Genomic DNA, 27,091 nt, shown 5'->3' with positions numbered 1-27,091 from the left:
TGGACAAGTTTTTAATTTTGTTGAGGCCTCCATTTCCCTAGGACCGTGTTTCTCAACCTTGGCCCCTTGAAAATGTGTGGACTTCCAGAATTCTGGAATTCTGGGAGTTGAAGTCCACACCACACATCTTCAAGGGGCCAAGGCTGAGACATGTTGCCCTAGAAGCAATCTGTTGAGGAACAAGTGGGTGAGGCTGAAGCAAGCAGTGGGCGTGGCTGTAAACAAGCTGATGGAAGCAATCCCTTTCTCTCTTTGACCTCCCTTTTATCCCTCTTTTTTGGACCACTCTTATATTCTATCTTCTAAGCATTATGGTTGCAGAGAAGGGGTAGGTAACTTTCACCCAAAGTTTTTTAAACCAAGAAATAATGCTAAAGGCTACATGCACCTCTGGATTTCAGTTTACCCAGTCTTGGACTGCAGTGTGCTTCACTCAGGGCATTCCTTGAAAAGTTCTTGGAAACTGCAGTGATGCAAAATGCAGCAGCTAGGCAGGCTGCTAAATAGTACAAGGTACAGAGATTGTATGATGCCCGTCCTGAAAGATTCTCACCAGCTGCTAGTTGCCAATCTGGCACAATTTAAGTGTTGGTCTTGATTTTGAAGAGTTATCTGTTCCTGTTGGTGTGTTTTTGCCATTTCATTATTTTAGGTTATTATTGTATTTATGTTATAACAGTTAACTTACAAATTGTGTTTGAATGTTAGCCATGCAGTTAGCAAATCAACAAAGTAAATACAGATAGTCCTCGACTTATGACCACAATTGGGAATTTCCATCGTAAGTTGTTGTGGTCATAAGTCGAGTCACCATGTGACTGGACCCAATTTTACAACTATTTTTACAGTGCCGTTAAGTGAATCCAGCTTCCCCAATGGGCATCTTTTGCCAGAAAATGGCAAAAAAGTCACAAAACGTGATCACATGACTGCAGGACACTGCAACTGGTCATAAATGCAAGCTGGTTGCCAAGCACCCAAAATGTGATCATGTGACTACAGGAGGATGGTGCAACATTTTGCGATGCTCGGAAGTGCTTTCCAGGCCATAAAGCACCCATTACGAGGCCATTGTAACTTCAGACCATCATTAAACGGACAGTCGAAAGTCGAGGACCACCTGTAAATCACCACCCAATGTGACTGCCTCTGAAGGCTATCTGCTGGGAGACAAGTTGCTTTGTTGGGCAGTTGGTTGGCCACTATAAGAACAAACTGCTGGACTAGGTAGTCCAAGAGTCCGATCGAGCAGGGCAGAGCTTGTGTTTTTACCATATAAGCTATCATCTCCAAGTGTCCTGACTAAGCAAAGACCACACCGAGATGAGGAGAAAGTCTCTAGTGTTTTATTAACTGTTATTGTAGACAGAAAATCCTACCAAACTGAAGAAGTGTGGGAAAACCCAGACAGATAAACCCCAAAACTCAAGGCGGGTCTGTTCTGGGTTTCTTTGAATGACAGCTCAAAATCTCTAAACTACGCATGCATTTTCCCCCCTGGATAGGGGCCTCCTCCTGCTCAGCATCCGTACTCAGGACACCAAGGTCCAATTCCAAACTTCTGTGAAAATCCATCAGTCCTTAAGTATAACTGATTTAGAGAGTTATGTCTGGAGAAGTGGGAGGAGAAACAAAAAAAATGCTTCTACAGAAAGCTCCATATCTGGATGATGGACCTTAAGTTACGTGGCATTGGCTTTCCTCTCTTCCCTGCAGGTAAACGGGATCGATCTTCGTGGTGCTACACATGAACAAGCTGCTGCGGCACTCAAAGGAGCAGGCCAGGTGGTGACCATTATAGCACAATACCAGCCTGAAGGTAGGCTAGGCCCACTTGCTGAAACAGAATTAGTGTGAGGGATAGAAAGGGCATCTTTCAAATGCTGAACCTGTTTTTTTTTTTCAACTTTACCTCTTCTTCCCTGCTTCATATTGTATTCTGACTTTGAAAAGTTTTCCAGGAAGGAATTAAGTATTAATGCAAGGTGGGGAATTACTACTTGTCTCTCAATTATAAGCTTCCATAAGGTTTCAGTAAATGAACGGCTGAGCCAAATGTTGGCCAGAGTTATTTTTGGAATGATTTCTTCTTTTCCTTTCCTTTTCTGTTTGGTTGTTATTCTGTTTCTTACTACCCCTTCCAGCAATCAGGAATCAAATCTGGGAGGTCATTATGTCGCAGTGCAGTAGAGCCTACTAGGTGTAGCTATGGACTGTTATAAAGGCAAACAAAATCAGCTACAGGGGGAGAGTAGCTCTTTTGGTTTGATTGCATGGGTGATCATAGCTGGAGTTGATTCTAATGAAAAATTCTGGAAACCTGGTCCGCCATGATTTCAATTAAATGTCTGAGGTTGGGGGTGAAGCTCTGAACCATGTGCAAAGATAGATTCCCAGGTTTTTCAGTGTGGACCATGAAGCTGTCAGGATGCGTCTACCAGTAGCAATGTGATATTCTACCTGCCACCCCAACAAGTTGTTTTTCCAGGAATTTTTATTTGCCTGCCTATTAATAGGTACCGCTTTGGCGGGCAGGTAACAGCATTCTGTTTAGTCATGCCGGCCACATGACCACAAAGTGTCTATGGACAAACGCCGGCTCTTTGGCTTTGAAACGGAGATGAGCACCGCCCCCTAGAGTCGGACACGACTGGACTTAATGTTAAGGGAAACCTTTACCTTTACTATGTATGTTATCTGCCTGCCTCTATTTTCTTCATTTGCACGTGTTTCTCATTTGTCTCTGCAAAACAGAGGGAAAAGGATAGGTGGGAGGCAGGGTGGCTGGCCAGGCTCTCACAAAACTAACGATGAAGCATAATAGCAAGAAAGAGCCAGAGATGCTGGGCAGGAGAAGGGGTGGCACATAAACCATCAGGGAATATAGCTATAAGGTTATCATTCAGAAAGCCATGCGTGAATTGTGGCAGCTAAAGTACCTTTAAACATTGGCTTTCCTTGCAACTTGCTTGCTTGCCTTTCTCCGTCTGAGCGAATGATGTGCTGTCCAGCCCTGCAGTGAGATGTAACCTGTGATGTGCATTCTACTACCTTCATGGCCCAGAGCCCAAAGTAGGAAATTTGGGTGCAGCCATGCCGTGTAATGCTTTCATATCAGGCTTTGTGTTTCCCTAGATCAGTGTTTTTCAACCTTGGCGACTTTAAGATGTGTGGACTTCAACTCCCAGAATTCCCCAGCCAGCTTTGCTGGCTGGAGAATTCTGGGAGTTGAAGTCCACACATCTTAAAGTCGCCAAGGTTGAGAAACACTGCCCTAGATGTTTGAAGGAATGTACTCATGAATTACTCCATGAATGCAGAGAATAGTGCAATGGGAGCTGCTGGGGTACCTTTTGTAGACATTCTGCCAAGTGTTCAATTTTGATAAAATGTACAGTGACAACCACAAAAACAGGAGGTATAACACCAAGCGTGACTTGCTCACACGTAAACAGTCAGAGCATCTTTTAGGAGGACCAAAGTTAAGGCTATCTAACACTTTGAAAATGAACTGGAGCACAAAGTTGCTTCTGACTGTACTGCTTGAAAGCAACCACACTTTTCTCCCTAATTGTTTCTGAAGCACCGGACAGTCTTGTCAAGCCCCAACTCAATCTTTCAATCATCTGGAGGACTGCACTTGATGTCCCTCAAAGCCTGGAGATATCAAAGGATGGAGGGGCCAATCAGTGCTCTTGGTGAGGGGATTTTGAGGATGAGAATGGAATTGGGTAACACCTAGGAGATGGCTGATCTCATTTCCACCTTAGAAACCCTCCCCTATCCAAACCCGCTAAATAGCTCCAAGCTGCGTTGCTGAAATTGAATGGCAAAATAAGTCAAATTTTGAAAGTGGGTTTTCCGGTTCTTTGAGGATAGGGTGAGTGTAGAAGATGCTGCTCTGATCTCTATCCTTATTTTGGAGAACATAAAACAAAACAAAACCACGGCTACAGATCAACCATTTGTTTGCTAGTTTGGCAGAAGTCTGATCTTCTGTAGTCCATGTTGATGGGTATTTCCTCCCTCCCTATGGCAAGCAGTATTTAAAAAAAACAACTTCAAGGCTTCATCAACCCAGATGTCAACCCAGAGGCCATCACTATATTTCCTGCTGTCTGCACAGGTCCTTGGGAAGGCTGATGCAAAACAAAACGTTGATGCTCAGAAGCGTCTGGAGCGCATGGCCTCCTCTTAGAACTCAGTGCAGATTTTCTCATTCATAAAATAGAATCCCCCTGTTGAATAGAGAGAAGATCCTCTTGACATTCTTAGCTGAAATATGGGTTAATGTTAACCCATATTGGATTATGCAGAAGTAGGAGGAAGAGACTGCATGTTGGAATTGCCTCCCCAGTACTTGGTCTCTTGTTTACTTCTCCTATAGTACTCATCTTTCTCAGGTTATTGTTACCCGCTGTTATCATTAGTTATCACCTGTCGTCGTGTACTGATAGCAGCACGAGAGTATGTCTATATCTCTTCCCCGTAGCTGTACTGAGATAGTCTTTCTTTTGTGTACAGAATATAAAACACAAGAAGGGGTCAATCCATCCAGTAAAGTTTCAGTAGAAAATGTCAGTGTGCATCACTTCATTATTGTCTTAAGGAATAAATCATAAAAGGATTCAGATCTTTGAATAAGTTTGACCTGCATAATACACATAAATCAGCAAGTTCAAACAAGCAAGGAAAATGATTTAGGGCACAAAACAGGCGAACCTGCTGATGTGTCACATCATCTTAAAGGTACGGATCATGGTAGGGACAGTTTTTTTCAGAAGCTGGTTGGGTTTCAGTGAATCTTTCACTAGATCATGAGTTATATGTAGGTATTTATTTTTTAGTTAGTTAATTAGTTAACAATTTCAATTTATAAGACCACCCTCACTCAAAACCAACTCTGGGTGGTGTATTATTCAAACCAGTCCAAATCTTTTAAAAAAGCAAACGAAATAAACAGAAAAGGACATAACATAACAGGGAAATCACATATCACAGGCAAAACAAACCATGATCATCACCTAACCCAGAGGAGGAAAAGCCAAGTTTTTAAATAACCTCTAAGAGCTTGCAAGGTCAGGGCAGTGTGAACTTCCAGAGACATGGCAGTTCCAGAGTGAAGGTGCCACCATGGAGAAGGCACACTTCCCTGACACAGGGACCTAACACTGCTTAATGGATGGGATGTGAAGTGCTGGATCTTATGGGGCAGACAGAAATTATGCGAGAGAGATTGGGGGGGGGGGTTTCCCTCAGATGGTCAGGTAGGCCCTGTGCCATGAAGGACTTTATAGGTGGTAACCAGCATGTTGAACTATACTCAGAAGATCACTTTGCAGCTTGCTAGCAGACTTGTGTTATGTAGGCATACTGAGGTGCACCCACAACTGATTGTACTGCTGCGTTCTGGACCAGCTGGTTCTTGTTCATTTGCTTGCTTTGGATTCAGTGTCTATGTATTGATTAAATTTGCACCCATGCATTGGCCTTACTGTGTGCTCCATTTGGGAGAGAAGGCTTACATCAGTTAATAGGGGAATGGTGTCAAAAATGTCACAGTTGGTGGCTGCAAACTTATAGTCACAGCTGCCTTCTTGACTATTTTGACACTCCCCTGACATCCCTGGTTCCAAAAATTATCACAGCTTCCATCTTGACTTTTTTGATCCCCCTATGCCCCTGGTTATAAAAATTATCATCTGTTGTCATATGTGCTTCTTGTATAAAAGAAAAGGAGCTGACTTTTATTCACTTCAAAGTACTCCGTTGGTGACACTAAATCCAGAACTACAATCTTTATGTGAAGCTGTCATGTCTCGTTGCTGAGGACCAGTGTTGTAAGACCAAATTATTCAACTCTCTACCAGAAGAAAAAAAAAAGAACTTAAATGGGCTTCTGGCTACTTCTCAAAAAACTTGTTCAGAGAATTATTTAAAGTTTTATGGGTCATAACTTGAGGATAAACATGTCCTAGATCCATCAGTATAAATCCTTATCTTTCCATTTCAGCGAGCATCCATGTAATGCATTTCATCAGGTCTGCATTGCAACTTGATGCAAAACACTTGGTTGGAAATGCTGGAGCTAATGGTCGATGACATCCCCTTGCTCAGATAAATCTGAGTTGTTTAAGATGGGTGGGCATTCAAATCTTATGAATAAGGCAACCTTGAATCATGGGCCTCATTCAAACTGGGGGTCATACCCACTTCTGTTTCCCCTACCAATCTCACCCCTTCCTGAAAAAAAAAATCCAGGAAATGAAGTCTTATTAAAGGTCATAGGAAGAGTGAGGGGACTAGCCCTTTCTTCTTTAGTGGTCAACATTAAAATATCAAAAGTCTCCTGGGAATTTTTCAAGTGGTGGAAATAATTGCTTTAGAAGAGGTATGTGGGGAATAAAATGATTAGGTGAGGAGAATCCTTATTTTCTCCATGGACTGAGAGTATCACCAGGTAGCTGGAAGGAAGGAAGAAAATCTATTCTACAAAGAACTTGAACAATTATGGTTTCAGAAAATCGAAGTTCAAGATGAGAAGTAGGACTTTGAACTGAGAAGGTGGAATTGTCCACCAGCTCCCTCCTTCCTCTGGGTAGCAAAGAGGAAATCCTGTCCCTGGAAGGTCCCAAAGGAATATGCCAGTGGAAGAACAGAATTTAGATCAACCACCAATGCATGCAATGGGAAGATAACAAAGTTTTTGAAAATTATCCTGGCAAAGACTGTAGAAATGCAAACATCACTAGCACAGTGAAGATGGAATTACTGCATAAAATTTTCAACTGAATTTTTAGTATCTTATATGGGATTCACTGTCACAACCCAAGATGTTGGAACACTATTACTTCATATTTCTGGCAATACTATTACAAAAAAGGAAAGAAATAATGGATTGTGGGGATTTTCTCACTAAAATTAGGGCAGTTGATTCTTTGTGTAGCTCACATCCACTGCAATATGGGACATGAAATGAGTTGCCTCTTAGACTTCAGAACACATTAACCTCTGTAGCGTGCTGCATTCCTTCAATCCCTTTAAATGAAGAAAGAGAAAGGTTTATTTTATATAAAGTACAGTTAATATTTTATGTTGTCTCCATATTGTTGTGCCACTCAGTGTTTTATTTTAGCTTGTCAGAAATTCACAGGGAGCCTTAAATTGGCTTCTTGCTGTTTACAATGCTATGCTCAAGATAATTGGTTGAGGGTATGCCAGTTGTTCACAAATAAGTTATAATGCCTAAGGAAAAAATAAATAAATGTAACATGAGCTAGATAGGTATAGTTTTGATGTACTGTTTGTCCCCCAAACTGGGAGTGCAATTAAGCTGCATGTGTTCCCAAGGCAACATACAAGAATTTTGAAAAGAGTGTCTAATTCTAGCAAGGTTGAGACAACAAGGTTCTGGAAGAATCAAACCAAAAAATAGCCCGCAGCAGACAATTAGAGAAAGAAACTAAGTTTACTAGAGACCAGCAGGGATGATCTCTAATAAAAGACCAAGAGACAGAATTAGGAAGTAACAGTGATAAGAGGTAGTCATCTGAGAAACGAAAACTAAGTCCAGCCATTTTGGGTGCTGCTTAAGTGTTAGCCGTGTGAGGTCATCCGGACAAGAAGCCCAACCAGGAGCACTAGCTCTGTCTTTATTGCAAGGTTACATTAGCAGAATCTTGCAAATCTGAAAGTACCCTTCCCATCCCTCACTTTTACTGTCCTGAAAACTAGGGAGGGTCCCTTCTGGGACGCTTTCACCACCCTCCTCCTTGGGACTCAAATTTTGTTTATCATACCCTTGTCTAAACTGCAGCTCTTCCTCCAGTCTCCCAAGGTTATCTCATGGACCATTACATTAAGCCCATTATCAGAGGTGCAGAATTTGTCCAGTTGCTTGAGGCAACAGGGATGGTGCTTTATTTTTCTCCACAACACACAATTGTGTGAAGTAGGCTGGGCTTAGTGAGAATGACTGGCCCAAATTCATACAGAAAGCTTCTATGTTTGGGAGGAGGGGTCTGGAACCTGGGTCTCCCTGGTGCCAGTCCAACACATTGACCACTGCACCACACTGGCCCTGGACTCTTGAGTCCCTCCAGAAGTTACCACCAAATTGTATCTCTTAATATGACAGACATTATGAAACACATGGAGAGGAATTTTTAATGGAACTTAAATTAATGTTCATTTCTACCCTTCCCCCATCTACTTTTTGAAATGCAGCCATTGGACCCCAGGCCCAAGTGGTCCAGAAAATATTGGCCACCCCTACCTGCTGTAGTTCTAGAGTCCTATCTCTTTTCCCAGGTCCTTTCCCAGGTCCTGCTAGGGAATGATGATTCTTCATGATACTCTTTGGTACTTGCTTAGTACTTAATATTCTCTGTTGCTAATTACTTAGTGCTGTTATTAACTGATGCACAAGAAAAGAGAGTTTGATGCTAAATGATGCAAGCACAAAACATTCAGTTCTGTTGCCATGTTTATATCCAGCCTCTCTTCCATTGTGACTTCTTGACAATATAATCTCCAGGAATTAAGCAGTTCTTAGATTGGCTTAGCTTCAACGCAGTAGCATCATATCCTTGAAAACTATTCTGGGATTCAAAGAAACTGGAAGTCAGCATGGGTGTTTTCCAGGAGAAGCTTCACACTGAGCCTTAACACACTGCAACCTGTTGCAGATATAAGACTTCCTCAACAGAGAGCAAACAAACCCCACCAATCCTCCACATTCAGAGTTTGCAAGCCACAGACTTGGAGGCAGGTGATGTGGTGGAAAGCCATTATCTCCACTCAGAATGGAAGAGATTAAAGATATGGGCAAGTTTAGGAGTGAGCAATGAGCTGGTCAGGTTTGCAGCTGATACCAAATCATTCAAAGTGACGAAAACCAAAAGAACCCATGAAGAACTCCTGATGGATCTCTTCAAGCTGGGTGAATGGCCAACCAAATGGCAAAGGCAGTACGTGTGTGTGTATATAGATAGATAGATAGACAGACGGACGGACAGACAGATATAGTGTGTGTGTGTATTCCCTTCTCAACCCTATGGGTGGTATGTGTCTTCGTCAACCTCGGGTCCTCTACCAGAGGCCTGGGAGTTTGAGGCTTCTGCGCAGTATCTTAGCTGTTCCTGGCACTGCACTCTTCTGGACAGAGTGCTCTGAGGTTGTCTACAGTGCTCACACATGTCTACAGTATGATACATCTTCATTTGGAATACTGTATACAGTTCTGTGTACAGCTGTGTACATTTGAAAAAAGTATATAACAGAGTTGGGTAAAGTGCGAAATAAAGCAACCAAAATGGTCTAGAAAAGGCTAGAATGTTTGGGATTCTATAGCTTGGTAAAAAAATAATGCCTGAGGGAGAAACAATTAAGGTGTATAAAATGCTTTATTTATAGAATTTATATATAGCTTCAATCCTAAATGGTTCTAAATATGGTATAATACAATAAAAGTCATTCTTCACACAAGCTTTGGTCTAATCCAATGTTCTTAAGTGCTTTCCTCCCATCACAGAAGCATGGGAAAGAAAAAGAACCACATTTCCAAGCATTGCTGTGAATATTTGGCTGCTAGCCACAAATCCCCAGGAGATTGCAGAAGATCTATGAGAGCAAGAAGGGTGCCTTCTGGAGCAGACACAGGCCACGCATTCTGAACAAAATTTTGCTGCGTGAGCAACACAGCAGAAGCCAACTGGATATTGTCTGTCCCCAAGAAAAGCTGTCTTCCAACTAGAAATCAGAATATTCCCCCAGGCTAGGGGCAAATGGACAGGGAAACATGCAAAGCTTGCCTTGCTGTTGAATAGGAATGAGAAATGCAGGGTGGGGGGTGGCCACAACCTACTCATGCATGGGAAGAGAGAGCCCAGAGCCGGACTCCGTCTGTGTTCTGCCTGTATGCTGCAATGCAGCATCTCTGCAGGAAGAAAACACCCCATCCATCAAGTGTTATGGCTTGCAAATGAGCACCCTGTTTAACAATATCTGCAGAGGAAACATAGTCGTTCATTGCCATTGTGAAGAGCTGAACCACCCTGGTGTCATCATGGCTTTCTCCCTATCCTGGCTGTAGCCTTATGGTTTTGAGAGACAGCAGGTGTGGCTGTGCTATAAACACAAGAGCATTTGCAAGGCCAAGGCATCCTGAAGGGCTGTCACAAGAGGTTAGCTGCTTCTGGGGATTAGGAATAGGAAGTAAAGGTAAAGGTTTAAGGGACTCCAGCCATCAAAAGGGATCATTTCATACTACAGTTCTGATATGACGCACCTCTTTCACCCAAGGCCATGATATTTGCAATTATGACTTCGTCTTAGGTCCTGAGGACCCTTTCGTGCTACTCTAGCAAGAGATCAGTTTTGTATTTGGGGTGACATTGCAGCTCTTTGCAGCAAATGGACGTTGTCATTTAGCTGTCTCCTTCTGCAAATTGTGCCACAGTTGTGCACCAAAACAGCTCTTGTTGATTGGTTAACCAGATGCAACAGAATGTTCATCAACCTTCGTATCGATTGGAAAGCAAAGAATGGTTCCTTGGGACGGGTGAGATGAGAGAACATACTTAAAGATAGCACTTATTTTGTTTTGCTTTTAAGAAATGGGTGGCTGAGAGAACTTCAAAGAGGAGAGCAGTTATCTAGCTGCTTGATTACCATCATTATTTTAATTGATGACAGAGACATGCTTAGGAAGTAAAGATGAAGGTTGATGGAGACAAGCACAAAGGTTTGAAATGCACCCATCCTGCCAGAAAACAAAAAGAAGACATGGTCGGGCAGGAGAGGAGAGGAGCAACTTGGGAAACCAAGGCTGAATTGCAAAGACCTGAGAAAGCAGTGAAATGGGAAGAGAAGAAGCAAAGACTCTGAAGTGAGGATAAAGCACGAAGACCATTGTGTGATGCAATTGGGCAGAGAGAAAACTGAGGAGGGTGTGCACTTGTTTGAGGTGTGGCAAGTACACATGAAAAAGACAATTGGCCAAGCACCCAAACCATGATCATGGGACCACAGGAGTGCCACAATGTTCCTAAGTGTGAGGACCAGTTGCAAGTCAGTTTTTTCAGCACCGTCCTAAGTCCAAACCATCACTAAATGAATGGTTGTTAAGCGAGGACTACCTGTAAGAAATGAGCGACTGCTGGATTTTGTACATTGAGTATTGGGGGAGAGAGAGAGTATGTGTGTTTTGGGGATTGGGGGAATGTACCAGAATAAGAGAGAACGGTAAATTCGAAGCTGAACTGCGGTGTCTAAAGATTACCTTCTAAGTCAGATTCTTGGGCAAGTTACTTACCATCCAGAAATCCCTCCTAAAATTTAATCTGAATCTACTTCCCTATAGTTTCAACCCATTGGTTCTGGTCCTGCCCTTGGGGTTAACAGAGAACAGGGCTCCTTCTTTCTCTATATGGCAATGTTTAAACATCTGAAACTGCTATCATGTTTTCACTCTTCCCTTCTGCAGTCTAAGCACACCACATTCCTTTAACCATCCTCACAGAACATAGTTTCTAGTTCCCTCACCATCTTGGGAGCTCTCTTGCTCCAGTTTGTGAGCATGCTTTTTAGACGATGGTTCCGAGAAGTGGATACAGTATTCCAAGTGGGACCTGACCAAGACAGAGTAGAGTAGACCATTAGTTCCTGTGATCTGGACTTTTTGCTCCTATGAATGCATCCCCAAATAGCATTTGCCTTTTTACCAACTGCATCGCGCTGGTGTTTCATGTCCAACTTGTTATCTACTAGAACAGCTCGGTGCCTTTCACATGTATTACTGCCATGTTGGGTCTCCTCTATCTTCTGTTTGTGCCCTCCATTTTTTTCCCTCCCCAGATGCAGAATTTTACATTTTCCTCTGCTAAATATCTTCCTATTTACTTTGCCCCATTTTTATAGCTGTCTAGATCTTTTTGAATCTTCTCTTTCACTTTCGAAGTGTTAAGCATACCTGCTAGTTTCTAGAGCATTAGTCTTGTATCATCTGCAGATGTGATAATCATGCCCTCAACATCTTCATCCAGGCCATTAATCAAAATGTTGATTACCACAGGGCCTAGGACAAATATCTGTGGCACTCCACCACTTCTATTGTGTAAAGATCTGGAACCGTTTATGAATGCTTTCTGAATGTTAGCATTCATCCAGTTATTAATGCTTCTAGCAGTTGTAAAAGCTAGCCCATATTTTACCATGTTACTGATGAAGATATGTCAGATGCTTTTCTGATGCCTAGCATTTCCCCAATCTTTTAGGCCTGTATTTCTGTCAGAAAGGCAGATGAGGTTAATTTGGCAGAACTTGTTTGTGACAAACACATGCTGGTTCTTGTTAATTGTTGCACTCTTGTCCAAGGAACCACACGCTGTTTAATCATCTGCTTGAGGACCTGGCTCAGTATAGGTGTCAAGCTGAGAGTCTGTAATATCCAAGATCCTTCTTCTCTTTTTTGAAGATAGGGGCAATACTGCCTTTTCCCCAGTGGTCAAAGACCTCACCAAGTTCTCCAGGAGCTGTCAAAGATTAAAGTTCATGGTACTATGATCACCTCTGCTAGTTCCTTCAGTACTGTAGGATGTATTGATCTGCCCCTGGACATTCGTACTCATTTATGTTAGGCAACTGTTTTTCTATCTCTTCTTGATGCATCTGAACTGTAGCTTCTTCTTTTCACTGATGACACTACAATGGCCAGCTACAGCTTTGTTTCCCTTCGGAGAGAAGATAGACATAAAATACATGGTAAGGCCTTCTACCTTCCCACCACCAGCTGTTACCAATTCATCCTTTTCTCCTTGCAACAGAACTACAGTCTCTTCATTTTCCCTTTTGTTTCTGTCATACCACCAAAAGCTTTTGTTGTCACTGTGGACATTTCTTTAATCTTTAGCTCATTCTGAGCTTTAGCCTTTCTGACACAATCTTTAGAGTTTCTGGCAGCTGCCTTCTATCTCTGATTGTTCACCCCTGTTTCCATTCTCTTCTTTCCTCAACCTTCTGACAGATGACTGTTATCAGCAAGAGAGGAGTCACGGTAAGGATCACTTACCAAGAGAACAAAAAAGTCTGGAGAAAATCTAAACCACCATTTTCTTAGTCTGAAGCTAGCAGGTTACAGTGATTTATTAGTCTCTTGCACCCAGAAATGCCAGAGACTGCAACCAGTCTCTTGCACCCAGGAGTAAGAGCCACAAGGTTACATAGATCTTATATAGTAAGTTCACCAAAGAGAATTTGAGCACATATACATACTAGCAGAAATATCCCAAATACAGGGGAAAGAATTGCTTTAATATTGATAAGGAAGCAAAATAATCACAACCACAAGGTATCTTTTAGGGTGTGAAAATATTACAGATACATTCCTAGAAAAGCAACAGAGTAGCTTTGATATATAAATTGAGTTAAGGTCCTAACTGGTATTCAAACAAGCTGACTCTGCATTTGCAGCAGGAAGAGATAAAGAGGAATGGCAGCATATATTCTTGAGGTCTGCCTCCTCTCAAGGCATAAACTCAGTAGCCAGTTAGTCACTAACAGGTACAGATTTGCACAACAATGAAAATTCCTTTCTTCAAGATGTTAAATGAGAGGTACAGGGAAGGATATCTATGAACTTAAATACACTGATTTTTAAAATCCTTTCAGTTGTGTCTGATTCTCGGAGACTGCCTGGACAAGTCCCTGCAGTTTTCTTGGCAAGGTTTTTCAGAAGTGGTTTGTCATTGCCTCCTTCCTGGGCTGAGAGAATGTGACTGGCCCAAGGTCACCCAGCTGTCTTTGTGCCCAAGGCAGGACTAGAACTCACAGTCATCCGGTTTCTAGCCTGGTGCCTTAATCACTACACCAAACTGGCTCTCAAATACACTGATAGCAACACCTATATAAGTAAAAATACAAATTGATTCAACCTGAGTTCTTATTCCAACCCACCCCAGAGGACATGAATTTTTGGATCCTGGCAGAGCTAGTTTTTCAGAAGGTATCAGGATAGCTGAAATCTGTGGAGTTCTTGGTGCTCTCTGAGGCCTGTTGTTTTCTTGCAGACATTTCATTGCCAGACTAGGCAACATCTTCAGTGCGAAAAGGGAGTGGGCTTTGCTCTCTGTTTATCTGAAATCTTTGTTTAGCTGAAATCTCCCTCTACCATTATGATGCACTTCTTCAAAAGTTTGATCAGATGACATGGAAAAGGCTCGTCTACATTGTCTCCATGGTGGTTTACAATAACTCCCACAACAGTTATCACTTTTGTTTCTCTCTCCCTTTTTTCTTACCCAAACATGCTCAACGGGTTTTTTAAATTTGTAAATTTCTGGGCAGGCCTATGCTTTCTTTATGGGCAAAACAATGCCTCCACTTTCTCTTGAGTCTGTTCCTTTGAATAAATTGTAGCCTTCCAGGACTATGTTCCAATCATGTGTGCCATCTCATCAAGGTTGTCCTCTTGTGTTAGGATTTCAAGTTCTCCCTATTTGTTTCTCATCCTCTGCATTTTGGTGTAGAAACATCTGAGGTTGTGAGTGGTACCTCCTGCTGTTCTTCTATTGTAATTTCCTGTCAATATCTAAGTCCCCACCCCACTTCCACTGCCCTTGTATGTCTCCTTTGGCTCCTGTGTTGTTGGTCCCAGTCTCTGGAATTATATTTGGTTTGGGACTTTTTCAACTGTCCCCTTTTTCTCTATTTTAATAACCACTTGATGTGATTAGCAAAGTGCCTGCTGAACAGGTCCTTCCAAGTCTTCATGTGATGTACCCCATCTCTTGTCAGGAATTCTTCATGTAGGTGGAACAGTTCATGGTTGAATAACATAAAGCTTCCTCAGTAGTGTCACCTTCATAGTCAGTTGTTCACCTGCAGGATCCTATTCTCTACCCTTACACTGGAGTAACTAGAACTAGAAGGTTTAATGAAAACATAATTTGTGCTCCAGGTCCTTCATCTTCTTGTCCAGAGCTCAGAGTCTCTAGAAATTAGTTCAACATCTCTTCGGGCACTGTCATTCATCCCCATTTGAATCAGTAGGAAGAGATAGTTATTAGTGGATTAGAAGAGTCTTAGCTTCCTATTCATCATACCTGTCCTGACTAAGCAAGGACCACACCAAGATGAGGAGACAGTCTCTAGTGTTTATTAACTGCTAAAGTAGACAGAAAATCCTACCAAACTGAAGGAGCATGGGAAACCCAGACAGATAAACCCCAAAACGCAAGGCAGGTCTGCTCTGAGTTTCTTTGAAGGACAGTTCAAAGTCTCTAAACTACGCATGTGTTTTCCCCCCTGGATAGGGGCCTCCTCCTGCTCACCATCAGTACTCATGACAGTACCCTAGATATGGGCAGCTAGAAGACAAATACCGCTCCCCAAAAGATCTGTCATTCCAGATCTGTACATTGTGGCCTCACTTCTTCTTGGCAGGGAAACCCCCCCCACCCACCACAATCTACCTCCTCTTTTTCAAGATAGTTCTTGGGCTTCTTCAACTTTTGGGGGGCCAAGTAGCTTCTGCCTTGTTCTGGGAAGCTGGGGTCAGCATAGCCTGAGATCCTCCAGTCTATTCCTCCACTGTCTTCTTCCATGTCATCCCAGCTCTACAACATCCTTTTTTGAAATATGCTAGACATATATATATAGCCTATTGCACCATAAAACTTCAGCCTCGCTAACCTAATTTTCTATTTTTCCTTACTGATTGCTAATATGGACTTCAGTTTTTCCACCAGCGTTGTACACCGAATTGTTCCTTCTGAGCAATTTTCTTATTTTGTAAAGAACCATTTATACAAATGTTGCTATATACATATGTAAGAATAATAAACAATAATCAAGCCAGTGTCTGTCAAAAGTAATTGCAATGCAGGATTTACCAGACTGATGTTATTGGTGTTCATCTACAACTGCTTTACTTTTTCTGAAGCATCCTTTAATTGCTTTCTAATTTGAAGACTAACTATAGAGGTGGAGAAAAATCCTTTTACCAAATACAGTAAATAAAACTGCAAATACTGAGAGATCTACTTCCATGCAAATAAAATAATTTACATCTTTAATAAGAACATACTATAATTTCAAGTGACCAAAATATCCCGTAGCAAAGTTAGCTATAGTAAATTTAAATTAGTTTATGGAACTCAGAATAGACTCCTTTGAAAGCTTGGCCATTGTAATGCTTGTGCTATGCCCCTAGATGGTGCCATAGAGCAAGCACATCACTCCTGAAATGTTCATGCTTCCATAAGTAAACTTCTTGTAAAACTATAGATCACAGTTCCAAGCTATAGTAGCTGCCTTGATTTCTACCACACAACAAGTATCTATGAAGCTACAGTATGTGTACCTTCTTTGTATCTGCTTATACCACAAGTGGATTTCCAGACTGGGTTGCTTTAAATGTCCACATGTCATCAGATATACCTACAAAGATCAAAATAGTGCAAGCAATGCCCTGTGACAGTCTAGGGAGTGAAAGTTAGACTTTGAAGAAGGTGGAAAGGAAGAGCATTGACCCTTCTGAAATTTGTTGTTGGAGGAAACTCCTGAGAATATCATGGACAGCTAAGAAAACAAAGAAATGGACCATCAAACGTACCAACTCAGAGTTCTCACTCGAGGCACAAATGACCAGGCTCAAATTACATTATCCTACCTTGGACACATTATGCAGGTCTCTGGAGAAGGCTGTAATGCTGGGAAAGGTGGAAGGAAAGAGAAGAAGAGGATGACCAGCAACAAGGTGGATGGACTCCGTTAGAGTGGCGATGGGTGCAGTGTTGGGAGATCTGCAGGGCCAGGTCAGGGACAGATCATCCTGGAGAAAAGCTATCTAGGTGGTTGCTAACATTCCACAATGACTTGATGGTACATAATCAGTCAGGAGGACATGGGGTGAAGGAACAGTAGTCTAATCAAATGAAATAGGCATCCGTAGGGGGTGTCAAACAGTCAAGATGTCAACCACAACATGCACTCAAACCCTACACCATTTACATACATTGGAAACAGGGGCAAGTCTTGGTCACAGCAGCCATCTTGATGTTTTTGACACTCTTCTGTGGATGCCCCAGAAATTAAATAGGCTAGATTTTGCTATGAGAATATTATTGGGGTGTACACCCTGTTGGAATCCATGTAGGACTCCCTATTTGCCACTCAATATAAGTATTCCCAAACTGCAAAATTACATTAGTGCAATTTTTCTTCATTTAAAAGAACTGAACCCTACTGAAATGGGTTTGTTAAGCCCCAAACAACGCAATACATCTATTTTTTGCTCCCTACACCCTGGCAAAATCCAAAGTGTGGATTGAAAATTATAGCCCTACTCTCACCAGAGATAACGCCAGGTTACTACCACGCCCAACTGCATCCTCCAAGGCCCCCCCAAAAATATATTTTTAAAAGTGTAGCTCCACTCCTCGCCAAAGTTCTTTGCTCTTACGATGGGCATAAGAATGGGCAAGCTTTGATCACATGGTTGCCTTCTTGACTTTTCTGACCTCTCTATGGACACTCCTGGAAGGTGATATACAACTGGGTATTGGGGAAACCAGAAGCATATTTTCTTTTACTCCCCTACCCCACCCCCATCTTTTCCAAGAGGATAAACCAAAAGAGCGATTTTGGAAAAGGCTGACCTGGAGCAAATCTGCAGAAACATCAAGGGATAAAAATAGGGGCAAAAGTAAACATGCGTCTCTCTCGGCTATATTTAAAAATAGAGAAGAGGAGCAGAATCTTAAAAGAGGCTGTCTGGATGTATTGTGGAGCTTCTAAAAGAAATCCATTTTTCCTGGCCAAGTTAAATCCCTTTCTCACTGAAGAGTTTTGAGGAGGGGTGATGGTGCATATATATAATTTTATTTATCCCATTTCTATGCTGCCTATTCTTTAAGAGCCAGGGATAATAGGGCTCCCCACCCATTCCAATTTTGTCCCCACAATAGCACAACAAACTGTATTAAGCTAGAATTGTTGGAAGTCCTGGCAAATCCAGCATGCCTCATTAGCATGTGAATTAGCATGTAAATTGAGTTGTCCCACAATGCAACTCTGAGGAAGCTGTTTGTTGCCACTCCCACTTTCTCTCCCTCTCTTCCTCCTTCTTCCACCCAGGGAGAAGCAAGCATGCTGCTCTGCTCTCCATTCATCTGGGCCATGTGCTTGGGCCTTGATGAAGGATTCTGCCCCTTTCTTCCTCACAGCTCTTGGCAGCTGTAGGGCTGAGAGTTTAGGGCAAACTAAGTATTTAGAAAGAACAGAAGAACAAAGGAACTTCATCTTTTCCACCAAGATGGATGTTACAGAAGCAACAATAAAGTCAGTAAGAATTCTTTTACTTATCTTAGCCTAATCTGTCTAAGTGTGTGATTCTTTATGCTTGGGTGGGCTGCGTGTAAGATCAATAACCTGTGTTTCTCTGATGTGCTCACTGAAGCTATCTAAGATAATTTTATTTTTCTGTGCCAGCTTCTCAGCTGTGTTATAAGCTCTGCTCCATTTCAGTGGTTCTAGCAGGCCACTAAATTGGCTTCAAGAATGACCATCATGATTGGTTTGAAGTTACCCATCCCTTTCAACCTTGGCTTTCCTGGTCTCCTCACTTAGGTGGCAACACCTAACTGATCCTGGCTGTGCTCAAAAAGCTAAGCAAAGTTAATCTTGGCTAATACATGGATGGGAGAATATCCAAGCTATAAGGGCAACTGGGATGTCAAGAAAACATCCCAAAAGAAGGCAACGGCAAGCCATTTCCATTCTGTTACCCAAAAACTCCATGGGCAGAGCCATGAAATCCCCAAGAACCAAGCCTGACTCTAAAAAGTCTTCACTTAACCATCATAATGCTTTTCAGGCATGGACTTGAAGGTATGAGTGGTTTTAAACTGGGGGCAGAACAGAGACTCCATATGGGTTTGGAGAATATTTAATATTGTCTCAGTTAATACATGTCATAATTTTCATTGTTACTTGGTGTTTATTTTTGTTTGTTTTTGTGTTCAAATAAGAAGTGCAAAAAAAAAAAATCCTGAAGTTCAGCATACCTGGAGGGCACCAGGTTGCAAATGGATGAGTTGAAATGTACGTCAGCAAAAGAAGACTAACATTTCCGCCCCAACTTGAGTTGAAATACATTGGACCTGAATGCTATGGACATCCTGCACTTTCCTGTTGATTCCCCGAGGATGACCGTGTCAGTCTCACTTATCTTCACTTTTGCTTATCGAAACACAGTTTTGTGTGATTATTTTTAGATACAGCCTGTTTAAAAAAGAAAAAGAAAAAAAAATCCCATTCCCCCAAAGGCATCTTTTTGGCATGCCTTATTCAAAGAAGATAGTATCTCCATGTCATTAATTACTTCAATTATTGATTATTTAAATAGCAGGGCTCCATTAGACTGACCCTACAACAATGGAACTCTCTGGGATGCTGCAGAGATGCTGTCTCATCTGACAGCTTTAGCCGCATGAGGGACAGATGTTATCAAGAGCTATCAGAAGAAGCCTGGGGATTCTTTTCCAACCATCTGGATGTTGAAAGCAATACTGGAATGGAAGAGTATAAGCCTAATTTATTGACCTGTTTTGAAAAACTGACAGACCTGACCATGTTTATCCTACAAAAGAGAAGAATGAGGGGAGATTTGATAGCATTCTTTGGATATCTGAAAGGAAGTCCTGTGGAAGAAGGACAATATCTCTTCTCCAAGGTCCCAGAATGCAAGACACAAAATCATGGTCTTGGATTGCCCAAAGATTCTGATTGCATTGTAGAAAAAATGTCCTAATAGTAAGAGAAGTTTGATAATAGAACCAATTTTTTAAGGAGCTGGTGGGGTCTTTTTTACTGGATGGGTTCAAGAAAAGGTTGGACATCCATCAGTCAAAGATGCTTTAATTTGGATATCTGTACTGAGTAGGGTTTGGACTTAATATTTGAAATGATCCTAGCAGTTGAGTGAGTTGAGTCCTAGTTCCTTCTCAGTTCCTATTACTCTCAATGCAAACTGAGCAGAAGATGCTCACTGTTGTCTCTGAAATACTAAATTTTCAACCTGGTAGCACTCATGAGTATGCTAAGAGTCCCTAGATCCCTTTCCATTTTAGGTGTATATGTAAATCTATGTATTATACAGGCTCATTCATCAATGAATTGTTACTGTCTCTGCTCTACTGGTATTTGCAACTTTTGCATAATACATGAATAGGATGCAAGATAAATTATTACCAGCACTTTCTTCCAGTCAAAGAAAATAAATGGTAATTTGGTTTTGCTTCCAGTTTTTTTTTTTTGCTGTATTAAATATCAGTCTGGATTATTTTTCAGACACAAAAGGGATGACATGTACACTTCCAAGTACATGCTCAGGAGAAGTTCTTCCTCAGCTGCAGGAGGCCAAATGAAATGGCTGCAAGATCAGCTTGACGTAATTTCCTCTTGCATGCTTGCATTGGCATCTAGGGGGCAGGTATTGTGTGTGTGTGTTGAACTCTGCAATATGGCAGGTGAGGCATCATGACTGAACCCCTTCCCTGTTGTATGTGCAGAAGCTGCTGCATGTAAGATGATTCCTGAGATCTTTGCAGATATTGGCCCATAGCCATAAAGGAAAGAAGAATCACATAATATAAGTCAATGGAGTTTGAAAATGAGGTTGTATTTCGACCCACCTTGAGTTACTTATTGTTTCAAGCCACTTTTCTTTCATTTAGGTCAAGCATGTCTCCTTTCAACCAAGGTTTCTTTTTTGCTTAACAACCTCATCTTGACACTGGCTTTCTACCTCATTATTCCTGCCAATAGAATCTGTTCATTTAGGTTCACCGATGTGCTTCTACAGTACAGGGTAGTAATTATGACAGTGAGTGGGTGGGAGAGGTACAAACGAAAAGAAAGATCAACATATAGGCTGCAGAAAAGCCAGGTTAGAATACCAAAGTCCAACATCCTGTTTTTCACTGTGGCTGGTAAGACGCTTTTCTTACTGCAAAAACTGGTATTCAGATACTGATAACCTTCAGCAGCTCATTCAATTCCTTTTCATGCCAGCTTGTTGTGCTGTGCTGTGTACACATTTAACCACCCATATACCAGTAGAACTCTGGGTGACAAACATAAAACATAATACACAATCAATTAAAAGAACCAAATCAAGGTCCCTGTAAAAACACCTTACTAGCTTATCCTGCACATACCTCCCAACTCCATTTACATCCCAGCCCCCATGTCTGGGAGAAAGCCAGATCTTCATGGCCTTTCTAAAGAGTGGGGGCTATCTGAATCTCCAGGGGAAAGCTGTTCCATAAGGTAGGTGCCATGACAGAGAAAGCACACTTCCCAGGACCCACCAGGTGACACTGCGTCCCTGTGGCGACCCAGAGCATGCCCATTCTGCCTGATCTGGTTGGATGGATAGAAACCATTGGGGATAGGTGGTCCCTCAGGTTGGTGAGCCATATTTCTTGCATTGTGTTGCAGCAATGCCTGTGGGAGGGGGTCAGAAAAGTTAAGATGGCATTGCAACTGCATAGGTGATGATACCCCCCTTTTTTTACATGCACATGACATTGCGTGCATGTTTAAAAGGAGCGGCGGTTCAATCACACAATCAAAACTGCCATCCTGACTTTTTTTACACATGCACACCATAGATGCTCCTGACTCTGGAAAGAACTGCTTCCTTTCCAGCTTGCAATGTAAGCTGAATATTGTAACATTCCTCCTGGGGAGCCCAATCATCATTGGAGTTGTCTTTTTCTGCACATTTTCATCCCTGCAATCTTGTTTCTGAGGTGTGGCAAGTTCCAAACTAGGTCAAGTCTGACTCTTCCATATCTGGGCTACTAAAATTGAAGGACCACCAGATGGTAGAGAAAGAAAAAGCCAAAAAATGTGAACACTTTGTGGTCACCTCACAGTCATCTACATTTTTGCAGCAGTTCTTGCCAAGGCCCTAAGCTGTGTCCCAGTGTCAGTTTAGAGATGATGGGACATCTAAAATGTATTCCCTAAAATGTATCCAGGCAAAAATGGGCATGATCAAAAACAAAAACAAAGATGGCAAGGACCTAACAGAAGAAGAAGAGATCAAGAAAAGGTGGCAAGATTATACGGAGGACCTGTATAGGAAGGATAACAATATCGGGGATAGCTTTGATGGTGTGGTCAGTGAGCTAGAGCCAAACATCCTGAAGAGTGAGGTTGAATGGGCCTTAAGAAGCATTGCTAATAACAAGGCAACAGGAGACAACGGCATCCCAGCTGAACTGTTCAAAATCTTGCGAGATGATGCTGTCAAGGTAATGCATGCTATATGCCAGCAAATTTGGAAAACACAAGAATGGCCATCAGATGGGAAAAAATCAACTTATATCCCCATACCAAAAAAGGGAAACACTAAAGAATGTTCAAACTATCGAACAGTGGCACTCATTTCACATGCCAGTAAGGTAATGCTCAAGATCCTGCAAGGTAGACTTCAGCAATTCATGGAGCGAGAATTGCCAGATGTACAAGCTGGGTTTAGAAAAGGCAGAGGAGCTAGGGACCAAATTCCCAATATCCGCTGGATAATGGAAAAAGCCAGGGAGTTTCAGAAAAACATCTATTTCTGTTTTATTGACTATTCTAAAGCCTTTGACTGTGTGGACCATAACAAATTGTGGCAAGTTCTTAGTGGTATGGGGATACCAAGTCATCTTGTATGCCTCCTGAAGAATCTGTATAATGACCAAGTAGCAACAGTAAGAACAGACCACGGAACAAGGGACTGGTTTAAGATTGGGAAAGGAGTACGGCAGGGCTGTATACTCTCACCCTACCTATTCAACTTGTATGCAGAACACATCACGCAACGTGCTGGGCTTGAGGAATCCAAGGCTGGGGTTAAAATTGCTGGAAGAAACATTAACAGATATGCAGATACCACTTTGATGGCTGAAAGTGAAGAGGAACTGAGGAGCCTTATGATGAAAGTGAAAGAAGAAAGTGCAAAAGCTGACTTGCAGCTAAACCTCAAAAAAACCAAGATTATGGCAACCAGCTTGATTGATAACTGGCAAATAGAGGGAGAAAATGTAGAGGCAGTGAAAGTCTTTGTATTTCTAGGTGCAAAGATGACTGCAGATGCTGACTGCAGTCAGGAAATCAGAAGACGTTTAATCCTTGGGAGAAGAGCAATGACAAATCTCGATAAAATAGTTAAGAGCAGAGACATCACACTGACAACAAAGGTCTGCATAGTTAAAGCAATGGTGTTCCCCGTAGTAACATATGGCTGCGAGAGCTGGACCATAAGGAAGGCGGAGAGAAGGAAGATCGATGCTTTTGAACTGTGGTGTTGGAGGAAAACTCTGAGAGTGCCTTGGACTGCAAGAAGATCCAACCAGTCCATCCATCCTCCAGGAAATAAAGCCAGACTGCTCACTTGAGGGAATATTAAAGGCAAAACTGAAATACTTTGGCCACATAATGAGAAGACAGGACACCCTGGAGAGGATGCTGATGCTAGGGAGAGTGGAGGGCAAAAGGAAGAGGGGCCGACCAAGGGCAAGGTGGATGGATGATATTCTAGAGGTGACGGACTCATCCCTGGGGGAGCTGGGGATGTTGACGACCGACAGGAAGCTCTGGCGTGGGCTGGTCCATGAAGTCACGAAGAGTCGGAAGCGACTGAACGAATAAACAACAACAAAAATGTATCCACATTTTAACAATAAAGAAAAGCCACAATTACAAGGCAGGGTAGTATATTAAAATTGTTTCTAGTACTGGCTAGAAGAAATTGAGGCTCACAGATGGACTAATGTTTTTCTTCTGAGTAAATCTGTCAGGCTAAGCCCTCAGTCACCTGAACACAGTGAATCTTGATGGAAATGACCTTCAGCTTTACCATCCAGCTAAGATGAGGGTCCCCTGACCTTACAAAATTTGAATCCAAGATTGCATCCCCAGAGGACCCAGGATTCCAGATTTGATTCAGAGTCCTGTAGAAGCATCTCAGCCTTTCAGGAAATAAACACACCTTTGGATGAAAAAATGTTCAAGGAGAAAACGAATGGTTTTTAACATGCCACTTCATTGTTGCTGTTGAACATTTAATTAATAGTTTCACTGAGATCTCTACAAGTCCCAATATCTCTTTCCTTGTCAGACTAGAAATATACAAATAGTTCTAAGGAAACCCAATGACTACTTATTGATTAAATCTATGGGGTGAGGTGGGGGAATAGCTGCAACAATTGTTTACAAGCAAAAATAATGTATTCCTTAAATGAGACCTAGCAGAGTTTACTAAAAGTCATATATTAGCAAGTGCCAACTCCAGAGTTTGAACAGCATCCTTGCATGCTGCAGCTCAGATCAAGGAGATAAGCTATATTGTACAGGCTCAAATGATTTGTCAACGGATGGAAAATATCTGGGCCAGCCCAAGATATTTTGCTACCAGAGACAAAGAACCAGATAGCATCCTGCCAGTTTCCTTACACTGTTGGCTGACAGTTAAATATACCTTCAGTGCTCATGATCAGATAATGTCCTTCACCCTGAGAACAGACAGGCTAGGGTGCAGAACAGGCCTTGTAACGTAAGCAGTTCTGTCTTCCAACAGGAAAAAAGGGCCAGATGTCTTTCAGCATCCATCATTTTAGGCAATTGTCTCACTTTTCCCAATGTAAGGGCCAGGTCCTGTAAAATAATCATATGGTTAGCCTTGTAATGGTTAAGATACACAGCTAACCATTCCTTAGAAATTTAACTACTATACTATTCTTCAGCTTTCTTCATTTTCTACAGCTTTACAAACATCACTGGCATGAGTAATCAGAGCATATGGGCATAGCTTTATTAGGATTAGCCACAAAAAAACAGTGTGACAAACAATTCACCAGAATTTTTCATCGTTAGGAAAACAGAAGATACGGAAGGAAGAAAATAACCCCTAACTCAGGGTTATTTCAACCAGGATTCCGTGGCACCCTCGGGTTCTGCAAGAGGTCACTAGGGGTTCCCTGGGAGATCACGATTTATTTAAAAAATTATTTCAAGTTGGGGCAACTTCACATTAAAGATTTAAGTTTCATTCTTTATTTTTGGTTTAAGAACACTGTTAATGCATATATGCAGGCCTGCCCACGAAACCAATATAATGATTTTGTAACTTCTGGCCTATATTTGAGCCTGAATGTGCAGGGGTTCCCCGAGGCCTGAAAAACATTTCAAGGGTTCCTCCAGGGTCAGAGGTTGAGAAAGGCTGCCCTAACTTCTAAGATTAGGCTAAATATTTCAGCCACAAAAAGAGCAGTTTAGATTATGACTACAATGTCTAGGTATGAATAATACAGGCAACCATTTGATGGCAGCAGACTCTCACAGGCAGTTCTATCCCTTTACTGCTAGCTAGTGGTGTTCTGGATTTTGGCAGGCAGATATTGCAGCCTTAATTTAGACTCACTTGGAAATTAATGACTGCAAAGTTATCAGTGGGTGTTGTGGGTAACTGATTGATCATGTGCCATCAAATCAGTGTCAACTCTTAGCTACCATATAGATAGACATTTTCGATAATGATCTGTCCCCAGCCTTCCCCTTCAGGGCTACCAATGGCTCACCCATCACCACTGTAATTGAGTCCATCCTCCTTGCTGCTGGTTGTCCTCCTCTTTTCTTTCCTTCCATCTTTCCCAGCATTATGGACTTCTCAAGGGAGCTGGATCTTTGCATAGTGTGTCCAAAATATGATAATTTGAGCCTGGTCATTTGTGCCTCAAGTGAGAACTTTGAACCGATTTGTTTGATGATCAATCAGTTTGTTTTCTTGGCTGTCCATGGTATTCTCAGGAGTCTTCTCCAGCACCAAAGTTCAAAAGCATCAATAGTCTTCCTATTCTGCTTCTTCAAAGTCCAACTTTTGCTAACATAGAGTGTCACAGGGAACACCATTCCCTGCATAACTCTGATCTTTGTAGGAATCGACATCCTGGTTTATGGTGCTTGCTTGTGGAAATAGTGGCTATAACTCAGAACTATCTTATACCTGTGGTTTTCTAAGATCAAGGGTGTTGTATAAGTCAGCTCAGACAGATATTTTGATGGGGAAATCTAAAATGGTTTTGCTTAGAGAGGCAATGAAACTGTCTGGATTCTGCCACTTCAGATTACATTCTTGAATGACAATCTCATCAAAAAGATAGGGGAAGAGAGAATAAGTTTCACAGAGAAAATTAAATGATAGGGAAAAGTGGTCTGGCCTCGTAACGTGTAAAAATTCTACAGAAAGTGATAAAGCATTTAATGCATCATTGATTGCAATGAAATGAGTAATTTTTATTTTAAAAACAAATAAAAATATTTTATTTAATTTGATTTCAGCCAAAAAGGTGCAGTGTATGAACCAGGATAAATGTTTTTTTTTTTTAAATGAGAATGGTGTTTTCCCTCAGATTTTAAAACTCTGTACTCATGGGAAAAATCACACATTGTGGATTATGGATGCTTGATAAAATCTTCCTATGTGTATTCTTGTGCAACATGATCTGGTCTGTTTCTCCCAGAGCAGTGTTTCTCAACCTCAGCAACTGTGTGTACTTCAACATGGCTGGCTGGGGAATTCTGGGAGTTAAAGTTGCTGAGGTTGAGAAACACTGTCCTAGAGCATCCAACAGGCTGAAAGCTGTTCTTGATGCCACTTTGCAGTGATACTATAAAGTGGGCAAGGCGGTCTTAAATATACAGGCAGACCTGGATTTCTTTTTCTTGGATTTCTGGAAGGAATTTGATAGTGGATTGCTTAAAAAGTATGCACTGTTTCAGATGTAAAAGAAAAAAGGTGCTTCAGAGTAAGCAAGGATATGAACAGAGGACCTGTTGGTAACTCCTTAAACTGCAGAGAGTAGTTGTGCAGTCCCAGGAAAAGACACAATGGCTTGAATGAGTTGCCAACAGGTTCTATCTGCATGCTCCTGCATTGTCCAAAACACCTTTTCACTTTTGTATCTAAAGCACAGCACAGTCCTAATACTAAAACTATTTCGCCTGCAGCCAATGACATCCCTAAGCCACATTGACT

General features: G+C 41.8%; 1 protein-coding gene across 1 annotated transcript in view; it reads left to right on the top strand.

Annotated features, from left to right (window-relative positions):
- DLG2 (discs large MAGUK scaffold protein 2) overlaps positions 1 to 27,091 on the top strand; it is an 803,998-nt gene that overhangs the window by 638,491 nt on the left and 138,416 nt on the right. The window contains exon 14 of the mRNA XM_063304740.1: positions 1,717 to 1,819. Coding sequence (XP_063160810.1) covers positions 1,717 to 1,819 — 103 coding nt within the window. The remainder of the gene's footprint in view (positions 1 to 1,716; positions 1,820 to 27,091) is intronic.

The sequence above is a fragment of the Candoia aspera genome, chromosome 5 (genome assembly GCF_035149785.1).
Source record: "Candoia aspera isolate rCanAsp1 chromosome 5, rCanAsp1.hap2, whole genome shotgun sequence".
NCBI lineage: Eukaryota > Metazoa > Chordata > Lepidosauria > Squamata > Boidae > Candoia > Candoia aspera.
This window is presented reverse-complemented; position numbering and strand designations above follow the sequence as displayed.